General features: G+C 45.4%; 1 protein-coding gene across 1 annotated transcript in view; it reads right to left on the bottom strand.

Annotated features, from left to right (window-relative positions):
- Positions 1 to 2,163: 2,163 nt before the first annotated feature.
- The window catches only part of cacna1c (calcium channel, voltage-dependent, L type, alpha 1C subunit), a 178,923-nt gene continuing 170,176 nt past the window's right edge, over positions 2,164 to 10,910 (bottom strand). Inside the window, exons 38-51 of the mRNA XM_041963745.1 lie at positions 10,760 to 10,887; positions 10,580 to 10,676; positions 10,023 to 10,125; positions 9,717 to 9,818; positions 9,438 to 9,565; positions 9,124 to 9,258; positions 7,782 to 8,146; positions 5,199 to 5,327; positions 4,952 to 5,079; positions 4,018 to 4,115; positions 3,766 to 3,862; positions 3,408 to 3,516; positions 3,133 to 3,295; positions 2,164 to 2,676 (exon numbers count right to left, since the gene is read on the bottom strand). Coding sequence (XP_041819679.1) covers positions 2,197 to 2,676; positions 3,133 to 3,295; positions 3,408 to 3,516; positions 3,766 to 3,862; positions 4,018 to 4,115; positions 4,952 to 5,079; positions 5,199 to 5,327; positions 7,782 to 8,146; positions 9,124 to 9,258; positions 9,438 to 9,565; positions 9,717 to 9,818; positions 10,023 to 10,125; positions 10,580 to 10,676; positions 10,760 to 10,887 — 2,262 coding nt within the window. The 3' untranslated portion in view covers positions 2,164 to 2,196. The remainder of the gene's footprint in view (positions 2,677 to 3,132; positions 3,296 to 3,407; positions 3,517 to 3,765; positions 3,863 to 4,017; positions 4,116 to 4,951; positions 5,080 to 5,198; positions 5,328 to 7,781; positions 8,147 to 9,123; positions 9,259 to 9,437; positions 9,566 to 9,716; positions 9,819 to 10,022; positions 10,126 to 10,579; positions 10,677 to 10,759; positions 10,888 to 10,910) is intronic.

The following is a 10,910-nucleotide window of genomic DNA, read 5'->3' as shown; positions in this document are numbered from 1 at the left end:
GAAAGAAAAGTTATGTGATGACTACTTTTCAAAGATAAGAGTGGCTTCTGACTCTGCAGCTTGGCTAAAAAGTAAAAACCGTGCTAAAGAAACCACAAAGCTTTGGAAGCATGCCTGTCCATGGTAACCCTGTGTTAAGGAGGCCCATTATCACACACATACATGTACACACCCTCGCACGCGCACACACACACACACACACACTCACACACACAATACCATACTTGTAATGCTACCTTAATTTACTGTCTAGGCTTAAAATCAGCTTTTTAGAATACATAAGTAACCATTCGAACACATGCACCCACACGCACACACACGTACGCACACACATTTTTTTCTCTTCTGGGAAAAATAAATAAATAAATAGATACAATCTGTAAAAGGTGCATACTGATAGAGAGAAAGACCCCCCTTTTAGATACACACTATCTCACACATTCGCACACGCACACATCCGGTACTAAAACGCAGACACACAGTCGCACGCACAAATATAGTTATACACTCGCACGCAAACACTACGCCCTGCTTCGATACTTAAAACCTCTTAAAATTCTCCTAAAATAAACCGAGCAAAAATACATTTATAAGACCAGCACCCCGATTGTGCAAACAAATCAAGGATAAATTAAACCAATAACATCATGAATATAAAACAAAATAGTCATGGCTAGCCAGTTTTGCACAATATTGAACTGTTAAATACATAGTGGGCGTGGTCTGTAGAGAGAGTGTGTGGCAGCAAATCCAATAGGATTCCACGCTGAGAGGAAGAGGAGGGCCTTGGAGGAGAAAGTGAGGTTGATTGACGGACAGATCCTCTGTAGATCCATGCCCAGAGTCTGTTTTCTTTTCAATCGGTCACTCCCGTTCTCTCCTCCGCCCTCCGCCTCTGTTGCCCTGTTCGACACACTCACCTCCCGAGGGCCGAAAAAGCAAAAACCCAGCGATGGAGGGAGACGGATGGTGGAATAACCAAAGAGGAGGGAGGAAGGAGAGAGGGAGGAGTGAGGAACGGCGAGGTATGAGGCAGAAAAAGGGGGCTCGCTGTCTCTGCTTAGCCACCAAATGCTCCTCCCATTTCCTGTTTGGGGCAGGAAGTGGGTGTGGCCAAACGAGGAAAAGCGGCGGAGGAGGCGAAGCCAGATCAAGGTGAGTTTGTCTCTCGCTGGCGTCTCACTGGCCAGCGGATGAAAGAGCTGGCTAGCTTCCTATTGGCCAGAGAGTGTCTCTCTCTGCCTGTGGCCCCCTACAGCAGCCCTGTTGTGGCTGTTGGTCCATCCCTCAAATCCTTCCCCCCCTTTGGCTGGGGGTGGCGTGTCACCTTAATCCACCCCCAGGCTGGCAGGGCTGTGCTCCAAGGTTCCGTAGCTTTGGAAGAGGAAGAGAAATGAGATTTCAAACAGGGTTTTCCTCTCCCCCGTTGACTCAATACAGCGCTTCAACATCAGTGAACCAAGAAGGAGGAGTTGACCTTTGACCTCAAGTGGGTGCGGTCAGATTTAAATCCTTAACTGACCCCCCCGCCCACCCCCCCACAAGCTGGTCTGCTGTCCCCTACCTGGCTTCATGGCGGCCAGACAAACAACAATAACACAACACCAAAGTAGGCAGAGGAAATGAAAACAAACACACTATGTCGACTGCAAGAAATCCATAGAAGGAGTTCCTGCTTCTGTTGTTTCCTTTCTACCTTTACTCCATCCCTGCTTTCCCCTCCCTTTTTTTTTTGCTTGTCTCTACTTTTCTGCTCTTCACACTTTGAGGACATGATAAAACTGTGAGGCACTTTAGAGACACACTCAGACACGTGTGGAGAACACACGCACTCACGTATACGTACAAATAGAGAAAATAATAGAGCACACACACACACAAGCATACACTCAGATAGTATAGAGTATAGTGTGGTACACTTTACTACAAACATTCACACACATACAAAATCATACGAACCAACAAAGTCATAACCAGGTGTTTAAGGTTGCGTCACTGGCCGCCAAAGTCCAGAGCGGTTATGTCTGGTAGAGAGGCAGACTGTGTGTGTGTATGTGTGTGTGTTTGTGTGTGTGTGTGTGTGAGGGGCGGGGACAGACAGAGCCAGCTTTGGCGCTGTTATCCAGAACTGACAAACGTCAGTCTCTGATGATGTCAGAGGGGCCAGTCGGCCGATTGAACCCGTCACGCCGACTCCTACAAACTCGTCACACACTCCGTGTCCTCGTCCTCCAACAGCCCGCTGTTCCTCTGCCGCGCTCCTCCAATCACAACCGAGCTTCTGTGGTGCCCCTCCTCCTTCCCTTCTGCCTCCTCCTCCTCCTCTTCTTGTCCCCTCCCCCCTGCTAGCAGCTCCTGACGCTCCTCCACCGAGGACGGCCCGTGGACGGAGCCTCTGCTTCCTCCAGCCTCTTCCCCTCCCTCGCTGACCACTTGGTCCCTGTGCGTTGCTGCTGCTGCTGTGTGGAAGGGGAGGAGGTTGCCATTGGGGCTGTGCTGGGAGGTGGAGGAGGTGCTGGATGTGGCGTTTGTGGCGGTGTTGCCGTTGAGAATGTTGTTGGCAGCGTGCTCCATCTCCTCTATGGTCATGTCGCAGGCGTCGGCCAACTCAGCTTTGGTCACCTCGATGAACGACGGGTCCTGGGCGAAGTGACCCAAACCCTCTGATATTAGCACCTTGAGAGGGAAAATGGGACAGAGAAGAATGGATGTAGGGGAAGAGAGAGAGAAATGTGGGGATGGAATGGAGGGATGATGGGTACTGATTATTTTTATTATCGAGCTAATAAAATAAAGCAGTCTCCTACTTGCAATCCCTCATTTCATTCGTCAGAAGTCTATTAATGACAAGTTTTGATCTCTAAATCGCTCACATTGTCTTAATTGAACACATTTTTGTGGCAGAAAAGGGTTAAACAGTTCAATATTTCACCAAAAAGCAAAAGTTGGAGATAAGAATTCGCATTTGTGAAGCAGAAGATACTGACAACCCACTGGAGTGATCTCAACCCCCAGGTTGGGAGTCACTGACATAAGACAAAGAAAAGCTGCAAATCCTCACAATGCAGACTAAGCAACAAGCATCGTGTGACCTTCTCCAACCTGCACACACACACACACACACACACTCACCGCCTCCACCAGACTGCCTGCGCTGCCGTGAGACAGCGAGCTGGAGTCTTTTCCCAGTAGTGAGGGAACTGTGAGCGACACAGGCCGTGGTGGTCTCTGACTGGACACTGATGCGCCGGGGCTCGGACTGGGCACCCTGCTGTTCCCATTACTGTCGCTGTACCTGGGAGCATTACATTTGTTCAGCATTACAACTATTGTTCCTGCAGTATTATTGGTGGGAAGAACTGGACAACTGAGCTTGTAACCGTTATTTTGAAGGTACTTAGTCTTACCAGGGCCCACAGTTGACAGAGGGCAAGCTGGTATTGAGCTTTTCATGCGAGTTGGAGCCCTCTAACCTCAGAGAGGGCACTCGCTGGTAGGAGGCATCACTGCCATGGGCTAGAAAAAACAAAGACAGGGGACACAACTGTTAGGAGAACACACCTCTTATAAAGTACAATGAGGAAGATGCAGCATGACAAGAGAATGAACTTCAAAATTCATCATTCTGGATTCAGTGGTCTGTTTTTTTCCCCCTCATTAAATAAAGGTCTAATTGTGATTGCAGAGGAAATGTAATTCAACATTTCTGCCAGTGCTTGACAAACAGCTTTTTGGCCTTTGATGTGTGCAGAGGATGGAGCATACCTGTGGGACTGGCTGGAGGCGTGGAGCACAGCCGGCTGAAGAGGGTAGGTGAGTGACTCCTTCTTAGCAGAGGACTCAACCCTGCGACTGCCAGAGCCTGGAGGAGGAGAGAGAAGAGGGAGAGTGTTAGAGAGGGGCAGGGAGGGCTGGGAGTTCAACTTCACACACTGTAATTACAACTTGTTTATGTGCATCTCAGTGCAAGGGTATGTTTGTGTTTATTCTGCGGGCAACTTCTACGGTAACTTCTACCTGATGATGTACAAGGTGAAGGGGTACAGCCGTCTTCTGGGACACATCTGGCCTTGACTGTCTCCTGAGACACTCCAGATGGAAGGATGATCTCCGCCCTGACACACACAGAACAAATATGCAAATACACAGCATGTGCGCGTGAGCAACCTATAGATAAACGAGGCATTAGGCTTGTTTGAGATGAGCCAGACCAACTAACGCAATTTCGATTGTATGATGGTTAGTGATTTTGTCCAACTTGCTCTTGATGCTCAACCTGAGTGCTCATTGGGAGTTTTTATCCTGTGCCATTGATAAAACTCTCCAATTGGCTGCAAATTCCTCTGAACAGCAACAGACCAATCTCAGCTTAGTAACTGTAGCCTTTGCAGGCCTGTCAAACTTTGCACTTCTCCACATCTATCTCAAGAGTCTGGTGGGTGGTGTCTTTTTTGTAGTCTCTCAAAAACCTAAAACATGAGAGCAAACGTGAGAAATGGATTTAACTTTGTCGTTACATGCTTTAATGTGAGCTGCATGTCTGAATAACTATCTAACTAACTATCTTTCCAAAGAAAATGGGCATGATATTAGCTTTCTACATTGTTTTGTGGGTTTACAGATTACATCATCCACTGTCACTGTATTGATGCTTCCAATAGTTACTTCCATGGACAGTGTTCATCACGTCCATCTCCTTAAAATAGTGTGGTTTCTATTGGACCCACTTCTCTGGCAATGAAGAGTGCTAATGCTACTTCCACCATTGCAAGTTGACTCGAGCCAGCTGTTCGACTTATGGCACGCTTTTTAAAACCTCCCCTGACTGTAATTGGCTACTCTCAGGCAAGCCACAGCTCACCTTTAACAAGCCTATTTCACTCACATGAACAGGCTAGTTGGACCAACACTTTTGAGTAACTTTAAGAAAAGATTTTTCATCTCTTCTCACCCAGAGAAGTGGGGCAGAGGAAGACTCTTCTGGGAGACTGCCACCCTCCTCCTCCTCTTCTGTCTTCTACCTCCTCTCCTCCCTCCATGGGAGTCAGCTGCTTACATGTGTCATCATGGTACACCAGCCTAACGAGTACACACAGACCAACAGAGAGTGGAGTGAATGAAAGAAACACCATGTAACTAATCAAAAATCTCTTCATGAAAGCTGAATTGTTTTGGGTGTGCGTCTGTTTCAGCAGTACATGTCAGAGGAGAGCGAGTGGTCGTCCTCGTGGTACTCCCTGTCGTCACCGTAGCTCTCATCGTACGTCTCCTCCGTTGACCCCTCGCCTCTTCGAATGATCGGCAGACGGCTGTCACTCGAGTCCGAGCTGCAAACGAACACGCAAGCACACAACCCGAAACAAACAAACAAACACACAAAATGAACACCAACACGGACCACAGACGGAAAAAACAGGAAGACAAATAGGCAGACAGATGTCAACACAAACACACAGAAACAAAGAAGCAGCTGATTAGCAAAAACCTCAGCGAGGAGCTCAGGAGGAGAGAAGGAGAAACCCACTGAGGCTTAACTACTGCAGGTAGGAAAAGGAAAGAGGAGGACGGAGAAGAAGAAAAAGCTAGCAAGGAAAAGAGGGAGGAGAAGCAGATGGGAACTATTTTGTCCAAGCAAAATGATAAAAAGCATCAAAGGCAACACCTGGAATATGACAAGCTGATAGCACGACTGAGGTGCAGACATCTTTAAAAGACAAAGATTAGGACAGACAAGATAATGTCTCACGATGTGATGTTATTAGCTGATACTTGGAAAGCAGCATTTTAATGTGCGTCTACTGGGAAATTAAACACTTTTTATGCTGCTCTCATCATTTCAAATGAAGGCCAATAAAGTGCTAGAATCAGATGCTGTCTTTTCTACTCATCTCTTAAGCATCTGTCACATGCCTGCATTAACCTGGATACCAAATTGTTAGCAGAAAAAACAATAAAGTCTTTAACTTTATCCTATTAGCTGTTCTTTTCAAATGCTGAAATCTTGGCTGTGTGGTGTTTTTTCCCCTGAGAGATTCTGCATATAATCTGTATTAAGTTGTATTCTCTTTGTATTCCAAAGATGTCTTGTCACACTATCTGTCCACAGCTATTTCATACTCCAGACATAAGCTTTAAGGAGACATCTTGACATGTGAAATTTAATCTTTTCGTCTTCATCAGATAGTTTGCTTAAAGGCTACAACACGCCAGCTTCCGGAAACATCCCGTTTATGGTTGTGTTTCAAATCAAAACCAAGAGCCATCACAAACTGCTTAGCTTGCAGTTAGCAGTGCCCATTATGTTTAATGATGAATGCCCACAAATACAATAAACTGCTCTTTTTTTCTGACACCAGCACATTCATTTCTCCTGAGAACTGCCTGATGAAGAAAAACAAAATCAAATTTCTAAATATCAAGATGTCCCTTAAATCCACAGCTATTTAAGGGCTCCACAGCAAACTCTGGGTTAGAACGAGCATTTGATTAAAACCTGACTGGACTGATCTGAGTGAATCTGATCAAGCTGGGAAGCTGGGTGGAGGTTACCCTGTTGCAAAATCAAGCAAATCCAAAGAGAGAGCGCATCCGAAAGCTTATACTTTGCTTTGCCTGTAATGGAGCACTAATTCTAGATCACTTACTGTCTCAAAGCAGGAAAAGTGAAGTTGAGCAAAGAGTGAGTTATAGCTATAATTTACCATAACTGAGCTCTCCTTTATCAAGGATCTTAATCTTCAGGGGACCCTGTTCTGTACATGCAGGCTAACCTACTAGTGAGAGCTTGGATGCTGCAGCCTTTCTTCTGGAAGGAATAAATGACCAACGTGTAATGATTTTCCAGTTCTCATAGCTTTGCCTCATGCTAATCTGGCTAATTTGACAGCAACGGACAGCTTTAGGGACAGACAGACCAACCTTAGACCCCTGCCTCCACAATGGTAAAAAGAAAGCATCCGGATCAAGGTAAAATTAGTTAGACTAGTCGTGCTTGTTTTAAGTATATACTTCCCAATCGTACACCAAATGCACTGAGCTATTAGAAGAACAAAAGCAGGTAAGTATGAGCTTTCAGATGTTTTCACACATTCTAATTTCTACACAGGTGATGGATGAGAGCAGACATTGAGTCTAACCCAGACCTGCCATTAAATACAGTAAAACAGCAGAGAACAGCAGCAATAAGAGCCTTTGATAGAAAAGGTTTGGCCATCTTGCACCAAACAGTCTATCCACGCTTTTGTAGCAGATTTTATAGAAGCAGCATAAAGGCCTGGCTTTTGCCATGGCAACTAAAGCATTATGTGTGTAGCAACAAGTCTCACTATAGCACTCTGACAGCAGTGCCATTTTCTATATAGCATTATAAAACCTTTTTGCACGCATTTAGGGGACTAACACAACACACACACATACACACATTCACACACACATACACACACACACACACACACACTCTTCCACTCTATGTCCCCTTGCAACATACCGCATGAGGGAGTCATAAAAACACGTCCTGCTCGCCACCAGAAACAAAAGTCAGGAAAAGAGAGGAGGGAGGAGACAGAAAGTGAAGGAAATAGAAGAACCATTTATGTTCGTACTGAAATGTCATGTCGTTTATTATGTTAGCTGACTAGCTGAAGTAGCTGTAATGATTGTCAGGAAATGAAAGAGATGAATATTTTTTGCCTCAGTTCAAGAGCACATAAGGTAGGGAAGGAAAAAAAAGACTCCAAAACACCACTTCAGTAAAGAAAACAATGTTCATGTAGTGCACTCACCTCTTTGGAGGAAAGCACCATGCAGATCTTGGCAGCAGGATGGGGGTGAGCGGCTGTCCTGTGTGCCCGTCCACGGTGCTTATGGACGGGCTTGGGAATCGACTGATTCCTTGGGTTGCCACCCCGGCCATGCCGGTGTTGTTGGCATTGTTGATGTTGGCGTTGGAGCCTGATGAAGAGTAAGAGGAGGGAGTGAAAGTGGTTGAGTCCATGAGCTTCTCATGGGACGGGCTCTCGCCTTCGCATGGGGAGCCCTTCTGGCTGATGTGCAAGGGACGCTGGGTAGTGAAGGACTGTGGGAAGGAACTGCGGCCATCGCTCTGGTTGTAGTAGTTGACGTGGTTGCTAAACAACCCACCCGTACGCTGTGGGGTGAGAGGAGAGAGAAAGGTGAGTAGAGGAGAAAAGGGAATCAAAATAATGGAAGAGACCAAAAAAAGAAGAGAAGAGTAAAGATGAGAGAAGGAGTTGAGAATATTGGAGAAAGGCAGGGAGTTAAAACAAAGTTAAAATATATCTTATATATCTCACTACACTCAAACACTCAAAATTAATACTGTACTCACACTCACAGCAGGCAGCAACAAAACTTTACTCAGCCGAGATGGAAACGCAAACACAAGCCAAGTAAAGGTTGTACTTGCAATGTATCCCCAAATCAGAAATGTATTCTTAAAAAAAGATCTTTGACATGGGAGCAGAATTATGAGACTGAATGAATCAGGCACCGAATCTTGGGATAAAATCTCCATAATGCTCAACAACAGGTATGTGTCAGAGGACTGCTGTGATTCTCTTTCTAATTAAGTTAAATGTGTTGCTCAAAAATATCCAAAACCAATTATTTCAGTCTGTCCATGTTACATATAGTCTCTGATAGTAAAAGCACAGCAGTAAACAAAACAAAGCATATGAATGTGGCTATGACACTGACAATGGAGGCTGATTAGTCGCATAACTTACCCTTGAGCGAAGAAAGTGTGAGAGGAAGGCTTACACTTAGAGTGCTCAACTGCCCGATGAAATGTGTGTTTGATTTTAGAGTTTTTGTTTTGTGGAAAAATGTTGTGTTGTTCTTATTTTGCAATTTGCAGCAACTGGATGTGCTTCCAAAATGCATGCGGCTAGTTATCAAAGTTTAGCATCTGCAGTGATTGGTAGCCAAGCGTTGTGGTGGAGAATGAGGATTTTCAAATTGTCTTTTTGAACCTCAGAGCACATGCAAGCATGTCTGTGTATGCGCATGGAGCAGTAATATGGCTTCAAGCTGGACGCTGATGATCTCTCTCGCTCTTTCTCTCTCTCTGGAGAGTGAGTGAGGGTGTGTGTATCCAACCTTTACCCTGAAGATATCGTCCTCGGATGCAGCTGACACAGGCTCCTTCATGCCTTTATCCAGCTCCTCCTCAACGGTCAGGTCTCCAGAGATGGCCCTCCGAATCTCTGGGCCGATGTCATGAAGAGTCCGCAGGCCCGCCTACACACAGACCAAACAAACTGAAGTGTTGCACTTCTCATGGCGCAGCACAGTGACCAACATGTTCATTTTGCTATCAAAACAAAGCAAATGACGGTTTGAATGGCCTGATCTTCTGAATGTCCTGTATGTACAGATTTAAGATCAAAAGAAAACAAAGCTTCTGTGTGTTCGTGTACCTGCAGAGAGAGGGCAGTTTTGGGGGGCACCTTGGCCACCAGCCCCTGTTCTTTCCTCTTCTTAAACTTGCGGAAATATTCCTGGATGAGGAAGGTAGCGTAGAACTTCCCGACTGTTACCTCATCATCTGCAAGAAATAGAAATTATGATGCTGAAATGTTTTTTTTTTTTTTCAGAAGAGCTGTTGTAAGTGATGCTGCAAAGGATTTTGGTCAACTTTTCAATGGTTGCATTTACTATTAGAAACTGTGTATGAAACTGTTGCAGTGTATACATACCACCAGCAGGGGGCACTACTTGATCCAAAAGCTTCATGCTAGTTCTCTTCCAGATCTTCTTCACTATTGCCCTCAGTTCCTCATTGGCTTGCTCCAGGTTACCTGCATGCACACAGACAGCATACATAAGCAGTATTTTCACACTTGCACACTATGTTACCCCACAGCATGTGTCTGTAGTTGTATCTCTGGGACAGTGTGCTGTTAGGGATTAAGGCAGGGCAACAAAGAGAGGCACACCATGTACGTCTGTGTATCTTCTGCCTTTACAACTGCATTAAAGTGTTTCGTATGTGTGTCTGTTACCTTCTGTCTTGATCCTGAGTGCAGTTCTGACCAGGGCAAACAGTGTGGCATTGAACATCACCGTTCCATCGCTGTTCAGAGGCATGTTCATCGACACCAGACGCTACAGGAGACAGAGCGTTTTGTTCGGTTGAAAACATTTTAAAAGAAAATGATACACAGGTAAATTTCCTTGTCAGCTGCCAATAGATGCTGGCAGCTGACTGTTTGTTGAAAATGAGCAGACAGTAGTTTGACATTATGGTCACTACTAATTTTCCTCTAGAGAGACGCTAACGTCTAAATATCTAAAATATTTTCTCTATATGTACGGTCTGTTGTCAGGGTGCCATTTGAGTCATTGTGGAAGGTGTTATGAGCTGTCAATATGTCATCACATTGATATCACAAAGACAAATGTCTGTATATTTATCACACCTAGCAAACAGAGTGTTTTTAGTCTTGTAGCAGGATGAAATTGAGAGCCTGATCAAATATTTTGAATATTTTGTACAGCTCGGCAGCCTTCACACCACATTGGGGAATTTGTGGGACAATGTGTGCGCGCGTGTGTTTACCTTGCAGGCCACCCTGTGCGGACAGAGCTTCCCAAAGCCGAGGGGAGGCTGGATTCTCCGCAGCAGAGTCACCACATCCAGGTGCTTTATCCTCCCCCTGGAAACAGCACAGACGTCACATTACAGCGACTCTCTACACCAACTCTGATTTGGACGACATATAATTATCTGTAAACTTACTTAGCCTCTGGGTCATATTCAGCCCAGATCCTCTTGAATTCATCAAGATGATGCGGCCCCAGGATCGACCAATCACGCGTCAGGTAGTCAAAGTTGTCCATGATGACAGCCACAAACAGGTTGATGATCTGGAGAGAGTCAGGAATCAGTC

This window comes from Chelmon rostratus, chromosome 22 (genome assembly GCF_017976325.1).
Source record: "Chelmon rostratus isolate fCheRos1 chromosome 22, fCheRos1.pri, whole genome shotgun sequence".
Taxonomy (NCBI): domain Eukaryota; kingdom Metazoa; phylum Chordata; class Actinopteri; order Chaetodontiformes; family Chaetodontidae; genus Chelmon; species Chelmon rostratus.
This window is presented reverse-complemented; position numbering and strand designations above follow the sequence as displayed.